This window comes from Falco naumanni, chromosome 1 (assembly GCF_017639655.2).
Source record: "Falco naumanni isolate bFalNau1 chromosome 1, bFalNau1.pat, whole genome shotgun sequence".
NCBI lineage: Eukaryota > Metazoa > Chordata > Aves > Falconiformes > Falconidae > Falco > Falco naumanni.
The window spans coordinates 53501790-53525409 of NC_054054.1; the positions used below are offsets into that span (position 1 = coordinate 53501790).

General features: G+C 36.8%; 1 protein-coding gene across 2 annotated transcripts in view; it reads right to left on the reverse strand.

Moving 5' to 3' along the window:
* Nucleotides 1–11355: 11355 nt before the first annotated feature.
* Nucleotides 11356–23620, reverse strand: part of RAB28 (RAB28, member RAS oncogene family) — a 66093-nt gene continuing 53828 nt past the window's right edge. Inside the window, exons 5-8 of one of the 2 annotated variants that reach the window (XM_040594140.1) lie at nt 22222–22325; nt 19324–19401; nt 12943–13043; nt 11356–12050 (exon numbers count right to left, since the gene is read on the reverse strand). In XM_040594140.1, coding sequence (XP_040450074.1) covers nt 12948–13043; nt 19324–19401; nt 22222–22325 — 278 coding nt within the window. In that variant the 3' untranslated portion in view covers nt 11356–12050; nt 12943–12947. The remainder of the gene's footprint in view (nt 12051–12942; nt 13044–19323; nt 19402–22221; nt 22326–23620) is intronic. The other variant, XM_040594148.1, reaches the window with a different exon arrangement.

The window sequence follows — 23620 nt, forward strand, 5'->3', positions numbered from 1 at the left end:
TAGCAAACAAACAAAATCCCACCAAAGTGCAAAAGAAAGAGGATTGCTTAGATTTGAATGATTTGACCAAATGTATACCATTTCCGTGGCATAAGCATTTACATACATAACATACTTACACAGCAAATAGAAATTAAGAGGCCCAGGGATTGTATCTTCCACATAAGAGGGCAACCAGCTTTGATGCATGTAGGCACAATTACATTAGTGTCAGTTGAACCCATATGCTAAACACATATGCTTTTCTCACACAAAGAAGTTTTTAATTCGCGAGCAAAACTACATAAGAAAGCTTCGAATCAGTATGGAGCCATCTTTGCCATTAAGTTACACTGCCTTCCTCAAGTCACTTACCATCAGACAGAAGAGAAAAGCCAGGTATGTTAAAAACAGCTCCATTTATTATAACAACTGCCCCTTTTGTGAAAAAAGTGCCAGAAAACCCAAGGAGGAACATAACATATTTCTTTGCAACAGACTTCAGAGCAGCTGAAAGGACATCCCTATGCCTTTCTTCTCTCTTTACTCTGCTGTTATTATATTTAAGGTAATAATCTTTCTTCACTGAATAAAAAAAAAAAAAAAAAAAAAAAAAGAGAGAGAGAAAGAAGTTAGGGAGATAATTTTCAAAACTTGGGGTAACCCTAGCCCTGTAATCAGATGTTCAGGTATTCAGTGTCTCATTTTAGGCATCTCTGAAATATCCCCTATATGGCACACAGTCAGGTCTGTCTTTTGGTGCCAGATGTTCTTTGATGAGGCAGCTGGCTTGGCAAAAAAAGGAGGAAAATCTTGAAAATCATTATTATCTGCTGTGTTTCTGCCATTAATAGCAACATCCAAAGAAAACAATGTGAACTGAGTATCTGGGAGCCCAGGAAAGGGCGTGTTTGCAGACTGACTTTCTCCAGGTGGAACTGATGTCAAGAGGAGGTCCAACAACGGTGACCAGGATGAGAAAAAGGTCACTTTTCTTTACTTCTGCATGGCCTGAGGAATGCAAGCCATAAAGAGCTGTACATTTTCCCAGGTCTGTGAATGCATGAGAATCTGTCTCCACCTAAACACTGACCAGTGGTGCTGCTGTGCCCCAGCTCACTGTTGCCTCAGCTGTGCTTAGAGAATGTGTGCCAGGCCACATTGATCATGGCTTCTAATAAAAACTGATTATTTTATGCTCCTCTTCCACATTTTTTTTAAGCTGGATCATCTTTCCAGTCCAGATTATTACATGGCCATATAAATGTGATGCCTTAGTGACAGTGGAGTGGAGGGAGGATTTGAAACGCTGTAGGCTGATACTACTGGGAACATCCAAGTCCAAATGCTTTGGTGAAATGCTGAGAGCTACTTTGCATATCTACTCTCCAGGCATCTTCCCATTTCCCTGCTTTCCACTGCAGCTCTTACTACACCATGTACTTAAAAGCAGAAGGTGAGCTCTGAGCAGGCATGTCACTTCTGCACCAGAGCACTGTGAGCATTAATGTTCCCATGCTCTGCACAACTCCTAGGACCTCCTTAATTTACTGTGTTGATGTAGTTAATATAGCCTAGAGACAGCTATATTTAACATATACTATTTCATAATTGTAGGTTTCCAAGTTCTAGCCACATGATCTAATACATGCTTCTAGCAGTACTGAAGCATTTAGCTTAAAATAGTAAATAGAGACAAGTGAGGAAAGAACCAAACATCTATCTACAACTTTGCTAGCACCAACTACAAAGACATATATATGTGCACAAGTGTATGCAGGCTTATATATGTATTTATATACACATAGACATATGTGTGTGTAAGCAATATAACATCCTACTGAAGTGCACAGCAACAGAAGAATCAGGCTCAGAATGGTTGCTATTGGGGATGACTGCAGTTGCCAAGTATACAACAAGTATACAACACAAACCACTGGTCTAACGAGTTGAACATTTAAAGAAAGAAAAAAAAAAAAGAAAAGAAAAAAGTGGTTTTGGAAGTGGTTTTGGTAGCTTTTTGGGGGTTACTAGAATAATTAAGGACCATTAAAAAGACTAATCTTTTTTCATTAATTCAAAAGAATCCCAAGATTGATTTACATGACTCACCAGTCAGACAAAGCATCCATCCATCCCTAGGCTACGCCAGAATATCCCAGTGATCACTTGAATTAGCCTTCAGCTGTCATTTGCGTGTCTTCTAAGCAGAAATGGACATTTTTTAATGTTTATGGCTTGTATGATGTAAGCAGTCAGCTATCCTTGCTGGGATAACTTTTACAAACTTGAACCTGTTTGTTACCCAAAATACACAGGTCTCTCCAATGTATTTGGCTATAAGATGGACACCACCAGACTCCACAGTTGCACAATGGAAGCATTAACAAGAATCCTAGATAATATTGCTCGATGCCTCCCATGTCTGAACAAGGTATCAGTCAAAACTACAACCTCACCACAGTACACAAGCACAGGATGTCCCCACGAGTGCCCACAGCAGTCCTGTCAGGTGGAGCGTTATGGTCACCCTGCACAGTCCCAAGACACAGGCACTTTAAGGGGTTTGTACAAAGGCACACAGGAAGCATTTGCACCTCCTCCAGCTCAAAGCCAGACAAGCCATTCTGCCCATTTCTGTTGAAAACACTCATACGGAATATCCGTTCCAAATAACCTTACAGACATTATCATGTGAATTTCTTAGTCAGTGTCAATTAGACTAGTAAAGTCCTATAAGCAGGGAAAACAAAACACAACAACACAACAGAAAAGCCCATGAATATTTAGCTATTTGTTAATTTTCATTGCCCAGCACTTCCACCATGCTGGAGTAAGGCATGGGGGGGAAGAATACAGAAACAATCACAATGATCAGAATTACCACCAGCTACTTACATCATCCTTTTTTAATGCATATTGCAGCATCATACTGAATGTTACTCAGAGCTGGCTAATGAGGTCAGTGCCCGCACAAGGATCTGGACTCAAACTTTCTCAAAGCTGAGTCACATTCGGTGGTCATGATCAGAATATCTTCTATATTGGAGAATAATTCACCTCTTTTTTGTAGGAAATCTTTAATGTCTGAAAAACCTGCCATGGTAACAGATCTGTGGATCTGTAAAATTCCAAAGAGAAATACAGGTAAGCTGCAAAATGCAGTTTCCACACATAAATTGATCTCCAACAAGCCCCTTCACTCTCATCCTTTCTTCCCTGTTAAGTTCCCTGATGATGATTCAAGCCAGGTACAGCACACAGCTTTGATTAACTTCATATCCAGAAACAAATAATGATGCTTCCAAGAACTTGGCTTCCATGTAGCCCTCTGTAAGCTGCCAGGAAAGTTATTTTTCATATGCCAAATGACAAGATTTTTATCAGTAGAAGATTATTGTTAATCATTTGGGGATCTTCAAGGACCCTACAGTTGCCATAATCTACCATATTCTGTTGGCAGCATAAACATTTTGCCAGAATGGGCAAATCCATGGTTGCAAATTTCTGTGCCATGACTTAGCAGACTTGTGCCTCTTATGCTGGTTTCCAGTTAGTTGTCAGAAAATGCTGAAAGTTGTTGTGTTTACCTGTTTGGACAAATATCTCCAAGCACACTTGGAGTCTGGTACCACTAATTCCTCCTCAGATTAACAACAGACATTGGAATCAACATTTTTACTCTTTTGGGAGAGGTTTGGCCTCATCCTTGCTACTCCAGCCTAGGAAACTGCAAAATGCTAAGAATCTGATTCAGAAAACCTGAACTTTTGCTCACAAAAGCCACAAAATGTGCTGTATAATGGAGTTTCATGTGCACAGGCTGTAGTAATAATTTATGAGCACCCACTTTGAAGTATCTCAATACAAAAGTAGTTATAGGACATTATCGTATAACAAAATGCAGAGCCAACAGACCAATTCTTGTGCTGATCCCACTGAGCATTTCTCTACGCCACTCCACAGATCCGTGTAGGACTTACATGATACAGAAGACCCTACATGGACCCTGATAACAGCCTTCTTTCATGTGCATGATTTATACTGCTATGGAGATGAGTATATATGCACAAATCCACCTTTATTTTGAAATTGTTGCATTTTCCTTGAGTCTGTTTTGTCTCTGGAGGGCACAGATTTCCCACTCCCCGGTATCAATCATGCTGAGGTTTTCCCCTTGTATGTATTTTAATGAAACTCTATTAACAGTGCAAAATTATATGAACTCAAATCCATCTTTTTGCAGTAATACACAGATAGCAATAGCAGATAGCATTAGATATAATGCAGCAGCACAGGTGTCATGTAAGTAGCTATATAACAGCGGCAAAGAACTGGATTTGCTCTGCACATGGAATGGGAACATTCACCTGCTGTTTCCAGACTTGCACAACCTGGGTAGCATCCAACCTGAATCAGCACGGTTAGTGATCTGCACTGCAACAAGTTTCTCAACCAAAGAGGAAAAAAGACTAGACCCACACCTAGGAGAGTGCAGAAACATCCAACCTCGTCACAACTAAACAACTACAGTAAGCTTCCACTCACCTAAAAAAAATTATATTTTTTTAAAAGTAAGTTTATGTCTTATCCAAAAGACAATGGAATAAATTCAACTGCTAGTGATATGTACAAATCAAACTAATTATATCTCAATTAACTTACATTTCTGTGATTGCAAAATCTGGCTGAAGCTTCTCTAAGCATGCTCAGCTGTGCTTCAGCACCACCACCAGCTGTCACCCCAGTCTCTGCTTCTGGGGACCTGGCTGGCCACCAAGTGCCCTTGACAGAGGAGATTGGAAAGCTGTCCAGCCAACTCAGATGTTGACCACACGGAGACAGAGTTAAACCCTGACCTTCAAAGGCTGGCCATTTAGTCAGAAAGATTAGCAGAACCACAATGAAAAAAGGGAGCAATCTCTTAAGACTCTTGATTATATTCAACCTTAATTGGCACAAACACCAATTGTGCTTTTAATTTGAGAATGTGTAACCTGTTGAGTACAGACTTATTTGCATGCCTGACTTTCTGGGTAATAAAAGCAGGAAAGAAGTTAAACTGAAAGACTTCCATTTCCTTTCTTACATCAGTGTGTGATTCCTGGGGGATATGATTAGTTTTCTTGTAGTTTACCCTAGGTTGAGAGCTCACTCGCTGTTATAAATGGGTTGTCTGTATAATTGTTACCAATTACATGCAAATTGCTGCTAAATGGCACAGGCAGCCCATTTGTGCCAAATGTTGGTTTACACTTTGCTCTCTTTCCAAGACAGTGGGGAGATAAAAAAAGCAATTGGATTGATGAGTGGGATGTCAAAATTTCTCTCCAGTTTCCATTATGCAGTTAAACATTGCCTCACCAATCTTTGACAAATACTGGAATATATCCAGAAATCACGATTCATTTTTTCCAAGATGGTGATCAAATACATCCCCAAATCTGAACAAGAAGTACCAGCTCCTGTTTATCCTCCATGTCAGATCTGCAATTCAGACACAAAATGGGAGCTTGATATGTTCTCCTGCACTATCAGTCAGTATTCAGTTTGCAGTGAGACTTGCCAAGCACCTCTATTCTTTCAGATTCCGTTCTCTGTTTCTGATATATTATGGATCTGAGGAGCATTTGTTCCAAAAACAGCAACTTGCCCAATGTCAAGTAAATGCTCTGATCACAACCAAACCACATTTCAACTTTTTTTTGTTGTTGCTGCAGCTTCTATATCATTCATGCTAGGCAAGAGTATCAGAAAAACAACTCAATATATAAGAAGCACCTCCTTTCATTTTTTTTTCTTTTTAACTTGGGAGTGGCTTTAGTTTATACCCTTCATAATGGGTAGAAAATTTAAGAAACAACACTGAAATTCCTGGAAGAACTTTAGCCTCAAAGGCATTTATTTCAATGGAGCCAGAATTTCTGTGTCAGCAAAGTATGCCAGAATGTATTTAGCTTCAAGTGTGTACTTAAACCATGTAGACTTCAAGGGAACTTAAATACACGCTTAATTTTGAGATACGCTTAAGTGCTTTTAGTGAATAGTATTGAACCACAGCATTCACCTCTTTGTAGAGGAGAGAATGCTTTCCAAAGCACGGTGTGTGTCTTTCAATCCTCCTTTGATGTTGCTTAGTCTACTTTGTTTTTAAAAGCTCACCAGAAATCAAAAAGGATTAGTAGGTCATGATCCTGCAAGCTACCTGGTATGGATCAGCCCAGGAAAGGGCAGAAATGGAGTTTAGCTAGCAAAGAAAAAATGTTTGCCTGGAGCAGTCTACAGGACTAGTTTTCTGAGGCACAAATTAGTTTAAAGCAGTTCGGTGTTTTATTTTGTATTTATAATCGTTATCATTCTAAAGACCATTTTAAATAAGTAAAGTAGAAAGCAGAATATAGGATATTTTGCAGACCATAAGACATGACGATGACTATTAACGTGTATTAAACACCTTCATCCATGCCAGTGATACCTCATACAACAAACAGTTTTTTCCACTCATCCTTAAAAGAAAAACTTTCTTGAACCAAACCACAATTACCACATCTTGTTTTTTAAATGGGGACTTGAATTAATATTTTTATAAAAGCATTGATTGCCAATATGACATTGGAGAGCAGAGGCAGCAAAAGTCTTGAAAGTGAAATTAAAAAAAGATCTGGATTCCTATTTCCTCCAGAATTCTGTGCTCTAAATGTGGTATCTGAGCAAACACAAGCTCTTGACCTCAAATCTATATTCTTCTCCGAGGTTCGTCCACTAGGATAAGGAATGCTGTGTAACAGTTAAATACAAAACAAACCTGAAATTGGTACCTTCTGAGGTTTGGTCCTGACCAGCCTTTGAAACAAGATTGCTTTCAGTCAATTGGTTATTTCAGCACTTGACATCACCCCCACATAAAACAAGGCAAATGGCCAATTAGCTAACTGGAAGTTTTCCAGTTCAAAATAGTGCCAAAATGAACGAAGATGAAGTGGAGTTAAAAAAAAAAAAGTTTAAATTGGCTGAACAGTCAGCTCTCTATGGGAAGCTGAAAATAGAAATCAGTTCATGGAACTCAGGAGCTTCACTATCTTCTATTTGGGGAAGATCAAACTTCGGCATTTGCAAGTTAAACAGGGATCCCCAAGGCTTCTAGAGAGTACTTTATAAAAAGAGGTTTTATATAGGACCTGTGTATTTTGCAAATAAAACTGTAACACATTAAATTCTAATCACATTCTATTCATAGCATCTGAAATCAAGAGTATAAATTTGCTTCCTATGGATAATTACCTGGACTGAGAGTTTTAATCTCACATGTATGCCATTACCCCTATGCAAACATGGATAAATTTTGGCTTTTTCTTTTCAACAGCATTCAGCTATTTTGACATTTTAAGTGGTTATGAGTTGCTTTTAAATAAAGACAGCCTAAAGAAATCAGATAACATGTTGAGCAGTAGTACTTGAACTGAGAAAGAAAAGAATACAACATTGTAGAATAACCTCTTTGCTTAGGAAATAATGCTCAAATTCCAGAAGGAAAAGTAGTTAACAACGTCAGCTTTGTAAATACAATTTCTATAAAAGTCAATGCTGCTTTAAATACATCAGGCCCCTCATACAAACTCTTAAGCTGCATCAGAAATGAATGCAAGTATTCTAAAGAGGGAAAAAATCTTCTGCAGAAAATTTCCCATTATTAGAAAATTGTTAATTATGTTAAAGAGCAGCAATTTAGTCTTCTGTCAATGACAAAAGATACATGGGATAGTACGGTTCTAGTCAGCTGTACCAAGATTTAATTTGGAAGCACTTAAGACAACAAGTTATGGGGGATTTTGTTTTGCTTGCAGTCAGTTACAGCGGCCAGGCCAGCTCGGAGCAGTGCTCCCGGCATGGCACAGGGACATCCTGACAGGGCTTCGGCGCCACTTCGTCTTCCCTGCGACACCTAGATCTTTGGTCTCAGATCAACACATGGAATACAGACATCTTCTAAGCAGTACTCTCTACTACAGCTTGTAAGAAAAGGTCATGATTGTCATGAAACAAAGATAACAAACCTTCTTTTGTGAAAAAGCAGCCATATTCCTAATATAAAATAAATGTAAAAAGGAAAAACGTTATTTCAACTTATTTGAATTGCCATCATAATCAAAACCCAAAAGAATAGCCAGCTTTAAATATTGCTACAATATTTTTCATTAGAAAATTATTATAAATTTCTGGCTACCACGTTCATTATCAGGTGCATTTGCCAGTGTTTACTCTGACAAGCAAATTAGTTCGGCATTTAAAAGAAGCCACCTGATGGAAAAGACCTTTAGTTCCAATGAAACCCAAACAGTGCTTTATGGATCAGGTTTTTTTGGTAAATAGACACCTCATGTTGCAGGTAGATGGCACAGACAATTTTCAAATCCCTCAAAAGAGCACACTGCATTAATTTTTCTAGTGATTTTGTATGTGTCCTTTAATTTTTTTAAAGTTATTCTGGTTAAAAAAGAAGCCTCATGTTTTCATAACTTTTATGAACTGTCAAAATAATGATGTATTCAGAGAGGAGATCATGAACTCATTGCAGGTTCTGGCACTCACAGCAGCCATTAATAAGGGAAAATAAAATGCCTTTACACTTCTGTTTGTGAAAGACTCAACTTGACCCCACCAAGTTTCAGAATCACAAAAGACAAGCTGCATGAATCTAGTAACGCATCAAACACATGTTTTAAAAGCACTGGTGATCTAATGTACAGCCAGACACGACATACCTATCGGCATCCACCACATCACAGCAGACTGACCCTAGCAAGGAGCTGAACTTAGAAACAATTTTTAGGTGTGGAGCTGTTGCTGAAATGATTAGTTACAATAGCTCTAAGCAGGCACATCACTTCACCAGTGTGGATCTGTGTAAGATCAGGGCCTGAACACATTTCTTCCCTTCATCTGGCCTCAGCTTCAGGAAAAAACATGCTTCCCCCTCTCCCCATGTCAATGGACATTAAGCATATGTTGCCTCACTTTTGGAAAGTGTTGCCTTATTTAACTTCATTACTGTTTGCTGAACTGCTTTCAGCCAGTTCTCATCTTGCAAAAAACTTTTAAGTGCATTAATATGGCACATGCTTAAACTCCACCATATGTGAATCGTGTGGATCAGGAGAGGGACATGACTTAGGGAGGGAGCCCAGGCACTGGGCGGTGGCTTGCCTGCCTCCCCTAAAACACCTCTCTCACTGGGCTTGTTTCTATCCCTCTAGTCTCCTGAGAGCCCTTGCCTTCCCTGCAAACAGTGCCTATTCCCTCGCTCCGTGTCACGCAGTCCTCCAGAATTCCCTCTGACCTTTCTGCTCAGCCTGGTGGAACTCGGGCCATGGCGATGGCAAAGGCGCCCCTGCACCTTCAGCCACAGCTGCTGCCTCACTTCCAAGGCAGCCACCACAGCCAAGGATTTAGGCTGCAGCTGGAATCCAAAGGCTCAAGGTGGGGTCCCCAGGGCCAAGCAGAAAGAGCAAAGCTCATTTGTAAGGATTAAAAGGTGGACAGGTAATGGATCTAAATGGGGCAAGAAGGGTAGGGAAATGCAGGGAGAGTGGAAGTCAGTATACAATACAGAAAATCTGAGAAGGTTAAGAGGGGCAGCAAAAGGAGGGGCTGGGGGCACAGAAGACAAGAGATTCCCAGTTAGCGTAAATAATATACATGTATGTTAGGGAGGAAGAATGAGAGCAGCTTGGAAATGTAAACAAAAATCTCTTCAGGGGAGGTAGGGCTTTAACATAGAAAATGGTGAAAAGATCAATGGGAACAAAGCACAAAGGGCTGTACAAGTCAAAGACAGCTAGAAAAACAGGCACTGACAATAAAAGATTGTGATGAGACAGAGACATAAAATCCATCTGTAAAATAGCTTGGACTGGGACATGTATCACAGCCTTCATACTGCAGGATTACCCCAAATGTTAAAACAATATTTTTTTCATTATTCAGAGCAACAATGGGCTTTGCATATCAAACTATGAAAAAAGATTTTCTTCTGAAAAGTAAGATTACATAATTTTTTTAGAGAAAAACACTGCTTGGTTTCTAAGACCATGCAACATATTACTCGGGAAGCAGGTTTATGAAGTCGACTCACACGCACTAGAGAAAGATGGTTCTGGCCACCAAGCTGAGCCAGGTTCTGCTCCGCTCCTCCAAGAGGGGGCAGTTCTCATGGATATTTGAATACGTAAGCTGAGTTCAGGACACACATACACCAAGAAACCTGAGGTTTCAAGAGAACTTACCACATGCTTTGGAGGGCATAAACTTGTAAACTTACCAGCTACTTCAGAAAAACTGTTCGAACAGAAGTTCTCATCTGCTGCTAGTGGAAGATAGTTCACCTTTCAGTTGCATTTAACCATAAAGTAAAGATATGCAGTAGGGCACAAACTCCATGGGACAGGAGCAAGAACACAGACTGTAACCCTAGAATGAAAAATTCACACCTACCTTAGTGTAAAAAAACTTCTCAACATCTCAGCTTGTTTCTTAAAATTTCCCACATTTGAATGACAAAATATTACAACACTGTCATTATCGTGTAGTTATAACATTATGTGTCAAGTTGCATGTGGAATAGTTTAAAAACAAACTTAGCTTTTCAATGAACTTGGAATATACCAAAATAATAACAAATAGCACATTTTACCATCTGCAATCTTTTTTTTATTTAATGTGCTTAAAATAGTTTAACTATGTTATTAAACTACTAATAGGTTAATAGTTCCAACTATTAAGTGCTTACTTGAACAGCTTAATAGGAACACTCACTTGAAGGACCTTATCATTTTCACTTAATATACAAGCTTCCTTCACTCAGCCTCATTCATTTTCTAAATCTCCAAATGTTTTGCTGTAATTTTTAAGAAAATAGATTCTAGAGTTAGAATAGGAAAAGATTTCTAGTTCGGAATCAAGTTTGCTTAAATTTTCTCTCTTTAGCTTTCTATTCAGATGTGCCAGCAAAGAACTGCATGTCTGAAAGAGACTGCTAGAACAGGAACAGAGGAGAAATGTGATGGTCACAGAGCAGGCAGCTTTTTATTTGTCATTTACTCTGAACTAGAAAGAAAAGAGTACCAGGCCAAAAGTCATTCAGTTAGTTATTAAAAATGACTGATGCTAACTGATCTATCAACAGTTTCTAATGCATGCTGAATATATCACTCAACATTTACACCCCAAACTGTTGACTGAGCTTCATCCATATTCATGAAGACATATGAGCATAACAACTATTGCAAGAAGTAAAGCTGATGTAGTAATAAAAATACAAAAACACACTAGCATACTTCAGAGCATCCAGGGAGACAACTTGAGACTTCATAAAAGTAATTATTTTTATATTACAGCTTTATTTCAAGCACTGTTTCTTACTGGATACAATTTACACATTTTCCACTATGTAAATATATTAACAGAATACTTAAAAAAATCATCCCTAGATAAAATATATTACGTGCTTAAAATTATTCCAGCAATGGCTCTTCCAAGTTACATTTTGCGGAGTGCTAGTTCAGATCACATGAGGAAAAAAAATAAAGAGAAAAAAAATTTAAAACTGCTTTGGTAAAATACCCTTCCATGCTGATGTCTTTAAAAGTATTTTTAATGCAGGACTTCTTCATCCATTTTTATTCCAGTATCTGTCAAATAGATAGGAGGAAGCATATATAATACAGTTATACTGCTTTATTTAAATATAATTTTAAAGAATATAGGTCTTAATTTTTCAAAGTGTGTGGTCTCACGTTTGAATTTCAGCCAGTCAAAAAACTGCCTGCTGCTTCTCAACGTACGGTGGTGCAACATGTTTTTGAAACCTCTAGTTGCATTGTTGCAATGGTCACTGTTAAAACAAAGTTTCTGGTAATTCCAGAGCCTGCCTTAAGGTAGGAGGACCACCAAAAGTACCAAACCAGAGAAGAATAGCACAGTCACTGAACTGCACACATTGAGCTTCTAGGAGGATTAACGGTTCTTGTCACAGGCTCCTGACTGTAGTTGACAATATCTGCCTTCACCACCCTCTGTCATAAAAGAAAACACAGTAATAATCAGATAATATCCTCATGCTGACAAAGCATTCAACAGATATTTTACTATAAAATATGAGGGGGGAAAAAGTTGGGCAAAACAGCCACTGCTTTGGGGTTTTTTTCATTACTTCACAGAAACTCTTATCAGATGCTAATTCTCATTCTAAATACCAGTTAATCCACACTAAGCAGAAGGAAATGCCTTGGTAGGTTTTCACAACACTACAAATGGAACATGACTTTTTTGCAAAAGCAACAAATACAGTTTTACTTCCATGAAAGTTGTTCTGTATGGAAATAATAAAGCAGTATTTGTTTGCAAAGACTATGGTATGCATTCTTTAAGAATAACTGCCTAAATTGTAACTGGAAATTGTATGTAAGTTTGTCTTTCCAACTTTACTCCAAACACTTCACAGGAAAATATGGACAGAATTCAAAGTAAATTCCAAACATAACTATATTTCAAAAAAGTTTTGATAGTCAAACTGACTAATGTTTCTTTTCTAATACAGAACCAACAGATACTACCCATTCTATTTACAAAGCATTTGATAAGACTGTTGGTCTCTCCTATATAAGAAGGAAATGAGATTCCAATTTAGTGTCCATTTGAGGCAGCTATGTAACATTTTGAATATACAGCACTGAAGGACCTTCCTAATATAGTAACATGAAGTATTTCAAATTTGCTATGAACTCTCATGGTTTCTCTCAGAAACACCATGTAACTGTACACAGAGTTCCAAATTAATATGTTAAGTATTACAAGTGCTTACAAATACAAAATATATTTTTCCAATCAAACGTATTGCAACAGGTAAAAGTAATGCAGCTTAGAAAAAACAAGAACAAAACAAAACCCCAAGTTTTCCATCAATACCTGAACTACTGCATTGAGCAGACTTTGCTCTGGCAGTTGGAAGTGTTGTGCTGTTGATTATCTTCTTCAGGATATTTCACTAGTTCTGCCCTGACAACATGCTGTTAATCATGTATCAACGTAATGGATAGCGAGCAAGGAGAAGAATGTTAAAAGAGAAGGAAAAAAAATGGAGATATTCATCAGTAGTTGCAAAGAATGAATGAATGATATAAGACTACGCAAAGCAAAACAAAAGCACATTTGTTTTCAGGCCATATGATACAAGAGCAATGTGTCTAGCCGAAAGCGTCACTACCAGCATCAGGGCTGCTTCTCAAGCTTCTTCAAGGACATGCCCTTTCAAAGCACTGAAGGGAAACGTTCAAACGTGCAATCAATGAAAGTGTATTAAAGCAAGAGAAGGAAGGGAATAAAAAGGAAGGCAACTCAGTGGAAGAAAAGATGACAATGGCCTAATCTTTTCAGTCTAGGGGATCTAAATATTACATTAGTTAGCTTCCTAGCAACAATTGTTACAAGTGCATTAGATGTACACATGGATCTTTTCCATCACATAACTATCATGTTATAACCAAATATAGAATAAAAAACAGTAACAAACTAACAACCTCACATCTAAGTGCTGCAAGCTTTGGTTTTTCTTTACTTCACATAAAAATAAAAGGCTCTCATTTTTCCCCTTAAAGACAAACAAAACTGTTGAAAGTTTTGTCGCTATTAGTAGTTATTCATGCAAAGGGGAGAAAAAATCTCAGAACAATTTCTGCAAAGAAGTCACAGAACAGGTAGGTCTGCTATGAAAGATATCCTAAACCAGTTTAGTATTTTTTTCTTTAAATACTTCAACTTTTACACAACATATTTTCCAGCATAAACTGAATGGAGAAATGCAGAAATACTGTTATTTTAAAGGAAACAATATATAAACCGGATTATATGAATATATAAACCACGTATGTTAAAGATACCTCTGCAAATAAAACCCATCCGTCAAGCAAGAGTGAACTGGCTGGTAAGGGATCTGGATTTATTAGCTGCTGATGTATTCTTCTTGAGTTTAATTGATCACATTCATATTATCTTATCTAGGGGACACACTCATGATTTACTGGACTCCTGGCCTGATGTTTTCAAGGCAAAGGTTGCTAAATCCCATGTAAGGCAGTAGTAGGAGTTTTAGCATTAAACAGTGTTATCCGACCTCACAAGACCTAGTTTCTTCATACCAATCTTTTGACTGGAGCTGGGGTGGGGGTGGGTGCGGGGGGGAAGTCTTGCAATCAATAGGCAATTAATTGTTCCTTGAAACATTGGTCTAAATCCCATCCTGTAAACACAGGCAGGTTAGTGACCCATGCTTAGGCATGCTGTAGCAAGAAACTGACTATCATAAATGACTTGGATTTTCTAAAGGAATTTCATCTAAATAAGAGTAAAAAAATACCGCTGCAACATTTCTTTTATTAACGTCATGGTAACTAAAAATTTTGTCATCTTTGTATCAGTTTCTATGTCAAGCATATAATTGCCGTGGTTCAAAGCACTGTCAATAATGAGAAATAACCTTTCTTGGTGCAGGTGCTCTGAATTCCAGATCTGACTTCTCTGCCAAATATTTTATTGTAAAAAGCTGGCACACACACCCTAGTTTGCTTAACTGGCATTTAGTTAAACAGAAAACTACACATCACTTACAAAAATGCGAGCTCTTGACAATGCCAAGGAACAAAGCTATACCCCATGCAGTTCTTATAGTACGGTTGAAAGTACAAAATATAGAAAAAAAACATTTCATTATAGTGAAGGAGCTATTTCCTTAAATTTCATCAGATCCTTGTGATTTAAAAGGGAGAGTATTTTGAGGACTGAAAGTCAGAATCTGCAAATTTCTTACTCTAGAACTGCTCCATTTCAAAAACATGCTCTACTTTCCAGTCACGCACAAAAAGTAACCTAGTTCTTTGTTTCACCACAGTTTTGTCCAAATAAAGGTTTGATTAACAGTCATCTCAGCATGTTAACAGACAAGGTTTAGTAGCTCTAGCTGAGATAGTTTAAAAACTTACCACCCCCAAATGTCTGTCCTATTCCTCTGCTGGAGATCACTGCTGCCAAAGGAGAGCTGGTGGAATGTAACGTGTACTTGCACCTCATCCGCTTCAGCACAAAGTCTGGCAGCTTCACTTAAAAACAACTTTCAGCAGCAGTTTAAGCTAAGCTGCACAACTTCACCCTGATGTGGCCAAGGCACATGATCACCTTCCATTTTCTGATTCTGCTGTGGGAGTGATAAATTCCAGCAAAAGGGCAGTAACAAATAGCTTGGGTTGCATTAATATCTTAAACTGCTGCAGCTGTTTTCTAAAACAATGCATGGTAAATAATTCAGTTTCTAAGGCTTGTTCTTGCAGTTAATTAACAGAAGTTGCACTATTACTTTGAAGGGAACCAAGAACCCCATTCACTTTTCACAGAGCTTCTGCAGTTCTGCCAGTCATCAAAGCTCAAAAGCCATGAGCCAAACCCTACAAATTCCTACAAGTTAAAATTATGTGTTTGTAATTCCTATTACTCATTTCTAGCCACCTGTAAGTCACTTCTAAGATCTTCCTAGTGACTGTGACAATTATAATCGATTTTAAACACAAGAAATATGATTTTCAGGCATAAAATCAAAAGTGCTAGAAACAATGTTTTAAAGAGTAGTCTCAATATTAGACAATCAGTAACAATGAAGAAATATATAATAAAACTTAATTGACATGTAGGATTTCATTGTTGGCATTTTACACAAACTTAGTATTTCATTTTATATTTTGTCACCACCTAGACTGAATGAAAACATCTGATGTTCTCTGACAAGCATATTCAAGCAGCAACCTTGTAATTTTTCAAAATGAGGAAATCTCATGTTACACAAATATGAAAAATGCAAAGATATAATCCAGTGTATAAGTAGTGCACATCTGTAAAAACTAAAATGTATTTTACTCTGTTTAAAGATTAAATCCAAGTCAACACTTGCGTACTTACTGATTTAAGGATGAGTCACACTTACTATTGTATTGGTTTTATTTGTTTCTTTATAGCTTTTATCTAGTATCCATCTATCCACTTTTATAGTCCAATAGCTAGAGTATTAAATGCCTAAAAATTTTAAGGAACACACTCACATAACTGTTCCACAACTTAAGAAAGCCCTATGCCTATTCTACAGATGGAGGGAAAGTCTGTGGTCAATCAGAAACCTAGTAATGACAACATCATCTCACACCACGTCCTTCCAGCCAAGAGATCAGCTCCATGCTATTGGGAAACAGCATCTACACATTACTCCAATTAGGCTTTTCCACTCCAGACTAATTAATTTCTCTCAAGACATATCCCTCTATTCATCTCCCTGAGGACATGAAGATTAGTTTTCCTTCTCCAGTTTTATGCAAATATTTCCCTTTTCTATCTTAAGTGACCAGGGTATTTGGTTCCATACAACAATGAATCTTAAGATACGACCAACAGACCCTCCAATACAGTTCCCATTGGTTTCTCACTAAGTTAAATGGGGGCAATTCTTACAGCCCACTCAAAATAGCACTCTCAAAGGAAGCAAATGTTTTACTGGTAACAACCGTTGCTTGTTCGGAGTAGATTGAAGCTATGCTCGATTAGCAGAACTTTGCAAAGTCAGGCAGTTGCTTTCCAGCATTCTCTCTCTAGCTGCATGCACAGTGTAGCACCACGTAGAGGCTTCTGCTGTACCTGAATGGCGACAATGAAGTTTTTCTGTCCAGATCTGTTTTCTGGCTTTGTTTCTTTCTTTCTTCTTTTGTTGTTCTTGGTTCTTTAGGGTTTGGGAATTCTTTTATCTTTTTTAGTTTTATCACTATAGCTTGGAAACGCATTAACAGCAATATGTGGGCCACAGTGAGTATTTAATTTATGCATATTAGCTATTCATAGGCTATTGCTACTGCAATTTGCATAATACAAACTTTGTCTGATCCATGTATTGCATATTCCATTGATCCGCTCAACAAAATTAAAAACTGTAATTACAATGCTAAGGTAAGAGGAAGCCTACTTAAAGCTGATACCAATTTGACATAAGTAGCTATGTATTCTTGAGTCAGGGCTGTATTAAGATTCTTACTTTTAAAAAAAACGTAAAAATACACACTTTCTTTAGAAAGCTACAATTTTCTGTATAACCCCATTTATTATATTCTCTTTTTAAGGTATTTGGATACCTGTCTACAAGCTTACACCTGAGTTACCAGAACACAACACGACACAGCACAGAGAGGTCTAAGACTAATGTTCCAGTGCTAGCTAAACAACCAAAGAAAAATTAAAGAACTCTTATGTGCTGAATTATTTATATGCAAATAAACATGGAGCTCAGAACAATAGATGGATGGTGCCTTAGTAGTAAAGGATTATTGAAAAGACACACTCAATATTTCTCTGCCTATAAATTACATCTTTTCAAAGCACCTTAGCTTTGCATGTTAGATATGCATTGTAAGTGTATTTTACCATTTTACTGTTTGCAATACAGTTTTCTAGTTAACCACTTCAGCACAGATTGTAAACACTGCTGTGGCAAAACACTTTCAGAAATTACATATTTATTGTACATTTCAAAAAGCAGGAGACCAAGCTTACCTAAGAAATGTTTTGCTTTTTTTTTTTTTTTAAATAAACTTGTTGACTTATTTTGTGGTACTTGTTTAATGTTGGTAAAACTAGAAGTTCCAGTATATTATACCACTAGAACAGCTACTTTTTGGTTCAGTAAGTAAATTTAAAATAAGTGTATTGTAATCTCAAACATCATTATAGTAAGGGTTGCCTCAGTAGGACAATCTTCTGGTTTTGAGGTTTCTGAAACTGGGTTCGCATAAAATCTTTCTGGTTTAAACCTTTGCACACAGTCTTACTGGCAGGAAAATTATTTTTAGAAGCAGGAACTAGAAGAAGGTGGTGGTAAGAAAAAGGGGGTTATATTAGAAACGCTCTTGCTTGCTTGCTTTCTTGAACAATTAACACATTTTTGCTCTCCTAACTTTCCGTGGTAAAAACTCAGTGACTTCCAACTCTGACAGACATAGTAAAGCAAGGACTCACATTTTAATTAACATAGTTACAGCTCAAATTTTTAAAAACGGCAAAACCATCTTTTCCCAATTAATTTGTAAGGTCCTAAAACAATGCGTTCATTAGGGCCATTTTGCATACAGCAATTACTGAACAGCATCAACTGCAGCAAAGCTCTGCTACAGTCCACAGCAGGACATACATGGAGCAGGGTTTTGCCATGTGTTCACAGTGAAATCACTATATTCACATCCCTAACTGACTGCTAACCCATGTAAGAGAATGGGAGACAATCTTCTTGACAACCTTCCCACCTAGTGCAGTGGAACGTTCTCCCCTCTCTCAGTCCTTTCTAACTGCAGAGGAAATGGCAGAAAATCCCCTAGATAACACTCATAATGCAAAGAACAAAACACAAAATGCAAGAGCAGAAATCATGCTGCTCCTTTAGGGGGCGATTATTTGGGATTGGTAGGGTGAGAAAAATAATCATAGATGCCAGGGAGCCATAATAGCTCCCCAAACGCGTGACTCCACGGGTCTGCCTGCCACTAAGAATGGGTATACTGAACCAGAATAGGATTAATTTCTCATTTGCATATCAGGATAAAATGGGAAATAGTGACCTTACAAAGTCAATATTCCTTCCCAGAGGCAGACAGTCACAGCTGAGGTCCTGTATTATACAGGTACACAATGAAGACTAAAATCTGAGATTATCAAACGTAAGATTTGATATAGTTAATTCTTGACTCTCTGACAACTAATATTTTTACTGTATAATTACAATGAAGATAGATTTGGAAAATTTCTACTCACAGAAGCTTACATGCTCTATCACTTACATTTTTAGTGTTCTAAAATGAAATTTGGTTTTAAATACGTAAAGAATTAAAAAAGAACAATTGTCATATAAACTGTATCTGACATCAATATACGGTATTTAATGTATACATAAGAGTAACTTCCATGCTACCTGTACATTATATGCATACATACAGATGTTTTAACTTCTAAACCAATTTTAAGCACTATTTTTAAAGAAACAGCTCTCAAACTAAAGGGTTTTATTCTAATTTTTTGAACATATATTTTCTTCTTTCATCAAGTTTATCATGATGGATAAATATAGAATTATATTATTTAAAAGCTGTTGTGAAAGTAAATAATTGTCTTCAGACCAACAAATGCAGCTGCTTTAAAGGACAGTTATTTGCAATGAGATTTTTTTTTAATACTAAATAAAATACTAAGAAAAAATATGTATTTGTGGAAAATCACCTGTGATTGTTCCAATTCTGCTTTGTTTAATTTGATGCCAAGTATATCAGCAGCAATTCTCTGAAAACACAGGAAGACCTATGGAAAAAAATTAAATTGCATTTAAATGATTAAAAACAGACATCCTTGAGGTTCTTTCAAATGTATCATACCATTTTTGAACTGTAAACAATGGGATATACAAAATTATGACCTCTGCAAAACAGATCTGAAAATAACCTCATCTGGTACATTCAATTTTGTTTAAAAATTGGAGAAAATAACTCAACAATAGTACAAGGAATGAACAGTATGCTGGATTGTTAAGCAAAACTTCTACTGTGCCTCCAGAGACTGAAGTTTAAACAAGCTTTTACACAACCCACCTCTCAAATACTACTCTCAGTGCTATAAAATATGAATAAGGGTATTCACTAACGTTTAGCACAAAAATATATTACCCAGCATATTGTGCAACAGAGGTGTAGGTTTCTGGAATTGAGAACAACAGAACTGAGCATCAAGTTCACCAAAATCTCTGCTACACACATTTAAAAAACATTAGCATTACAAAAGCCAAGCAATAATACGTTTGTTCTGAAAAGTCTTATAAAACATTCTGGTTGTTGCAGTGAATAGAAGCATCTAGGAAACAAGATTTGTATGGCATGCAGCAGCCTGGCAGAGTTAGACTTTGGACACGGTTTGACAGATAACATTGGGTGGCAACACTATCTTAAATAACACCTTTACTTCATCTCAATCCAGTCCACCAATCTTACTGTTTAGGCAGCTGGATTTTAAATGAGATTAAAGAACACAAGAGATGTTAAAGAGAGGATCTTAAGCTTGCACTGCTGCTGAACACTACTGTCAAGCTACACATTGTTATTTGACTGAGCTCAAAATCTGAACTACTAACATTGCTCTTCATCATGCAGCTGCCACTCCCAAAAGGTAAGTCCTGTGTAAGGGCTTTTAGTAATTTTCAATGAAAAATCAAAAAATTACCATTTACACAATGTCTTCTTATACCTGACACTGAAACCAGTAACGGATTAGCGGCACAACCAACCAACCATGGCCAACTCCAAAATAATTTCTATTTCTCTGAACTACCTGGTCTATTCTACTGGCATCCCCACAGCAAGAAAGGAAATCCTGAACAGGCTTCCCTTCTCCAGACACCTACTTTAACCCGCATCAGGCTCTCAGGTGTACTGAGCTAGATCATCTGCCACGAGGATGCTTTGTGCATAAAACATTAGGCACAAATTCAGTGCTTTAGCTATGAAATTTGATGGAGAGTATGACAGCTATACTAAATCTTTCCTGACTTTTTTTCTCCCCTGAGGAGACTTTCGGGCTTTTCTATGTACATTAAATTATCTTTTGCAAACAATTTTGTTGGAAAGATCTGAGGTAAACAAAACAAATAATTTGTCTTAAGTGAGTATTTAAGACTCTTCTAGTCTATATCCACAGCAGCAATGGATGGCCTCTTCTTCTGTCCTGTCTAGGGTAAACACCCTGTCTTTCTTGCATAACTACCAAAATACATGAAGATTTTGAAAGGCCACTGTGCGGTAACAGTGAAAGAGTTCATTCAAATTTATATTGAAACTAAAAATGAATGACTGTAAACTCATACCTTCTTTTGTTAGTAGATATTTAAACAGAGATTTCTGGCTAATGCTTTCTAGGTATGTTCACATTCACTTTTGTTTTTAAACAGTTTAAAAAAGTACAATCAGCATATATAGTGGGATGTGTAATTCATGAATCAATTAAAAAGATCAAGATAGATTCATTCATAATTTTTAATGTTAAAGATTTGAACCTTATAAAAAGAACTGGTTTTTCTTCCTATTACCAAATCCCACAAAAAGGTTGTCTCCTTGAGAAAGGAAGATATTTTATCAGATGCACATTTCATTGAGTGAAGTATTATAAAGTTACAAAAAAGCTCGACTTTTCACACTGAAAACTAAAAATTATGCCAAAGATTTTACACAAACCATAAGGAGAATCAGCACTCACTGTGTTTGTAATAGCAGTATTGTTAGACTTCACAGAAAAAACATTACCTTATAAAATTAGGCAGTCCATTGTGTAAGTTTCATCAAAGGTCTTATAATAAGGATTCCATTTCTATTACAGGATTATGGATTATACCCTCATACAATTAAACATGGTCTTACTGTTCAATAACATTAAAAATAAATTATGTTGTCAATAAGTAACATTAAGGAGATAGATACAGGACTGTTTTATGGGAATGTGACATTATGCACATGACAGATATCTAGCAAAACAATATGATGTCATTTAATTTGACTGATACAGTCAACTGAAAAAGAACCTTTTCTTCCATACATTTCCAACTAAAACAAACCACTCAGCTCAGAGTCAAAAGACTCTTCATAAACATACTCTGCAAAGGATTATAAATACCATAATGTTCATATTTCAATGGACCTGCAGAGGGAGTGTCTCTCATGGCTCAGGACCCATAATAAAAACTCTGATCGCAATAGGGTCCTGTGATGTTATCAACTGTTGAAAGTTCCTATATTGATAGTCTATAAGACGGGAATCCATCTGAAATGAAGAAATACATTTAACTACAGACAGATAGCAAACAGAGATGCAGCTGGTCTCAGTCATCTTGTTGATGTATAAACTAGATCATTTCCATATTAAAATCTATACTTCAAACTTCAAATCAGATGAGAAGCCGCTGTAACTAATAAAGAATATATACACTCATACAAAGATTATTTTTCATGGAACTAGGCAGGGCAAAAAGGACCTGCAGCAGCCCAAGTTCTCAATGGTTTGATATGTGGAGTATAATAAAATAGCATCTTTAAAACAAAACCAAAAAAAATCTACAAGGGTTTTATTTTTCTTACTCACAGAATCTCCTGTCTTGGCCGACACAAAATGGCTACTGAAATTGTTTTCCTGACAAAATCGCTGGTGCTTGTCAACTTTCACTGTGCGCATATGCTCCAGGTCAACTAAAAATAATTTGAAGAAAGGAAAAATTACTACAGTGGAGCCCATTCAGTTACCTGTCTTTGAAATTTTTCATTGGAAACATATGAGATGTAATCTGTTCCTTCACAGGTGTATGCAAATCCAAGTTTCTTTCTTTTTATAATCATTTGCTAAAATAAAAATAAGTAATAACATTAGATTAATTTTATTTTCAAACTAAATTGAAACCACAATTTAAATTGTACAGTCAAATGCAACAAATTCTTACCTGAAATAAAGGACAAATATAATTCTGGATACACAAACAATTTGTAACAATTTTACTGCTAACTACATGCAAAAATCTGAGACATAACTAAATTTTGCACATTCTTTTTTGCAAGCATGATGCATATTGGAGATTCCAGTGTAATCTAAAGACTTTTACAAAACAGAGTTCACCAAGCACATCTGAATCTACCTATTTTTTCCTCAGTAAAAAATGTAAACAAGTTATAAAGAACTTTATTGTAGTACATGGTAGAGCAAAAACATTCCCTATAATAAAAATTAACCAAGTAAAAACACTGATGCTTAGTTACTTGCACATGAAGCTTTCAATTCCACAAAGGTATGGTTCAGAAAATTAAAAACAGTAAAATTTTACGTGTCACACGCATTTTCATTTTTATCATTTTACAACCATTGCAAATAGAGTGACTAGAGCGAAGCTTTCAAATGGTATTTTATGTTTAAAAACACCAGTTGCTTCCAAAACAACACGGAAATCAAATCTTGCACAGATTTTATTGTGTACATTCCAGTTTCTCCAAATCTGATCCTAAGGTAACTGGAAACTATATTGAACAGTTTCTCTCTTTTATTGCATTACAGTTCCTATAAGGGTGTTGACTCAATGCTGACAAATTATAAGGCAAATATATTCAGAAGGATTTAAGGACAACCAGGCTCTTTCAGTCAATACAGGAAAAAAAAACTTAAACTGATTTCCTGAGGAAGGGACCCAACTGACTTGTAAAAACTTGTAAATTTGCAAATCTAGTAAGTCTGCATAATAGTGTCATTTGATTATCAGCTGAAAAAATGCTCTCCTACTACATAAAAGGCTTTATTTTAAAATGATACTGGAGGTCTTTAATTTGTAAGCTCTGGAGATTTTCTCTTGGAGATTTTTAGTCTAACAGGGGATTCCTACACCCCATTTATACTGCTTACCTTGGTTAATGTGGAGTTTTTGCCAATTATTACTGTTCCTTGCACATCAGTAAAGCCTTGTTTATAAGAACAGGCCTAAAATCATCCAGTTACCACAGGC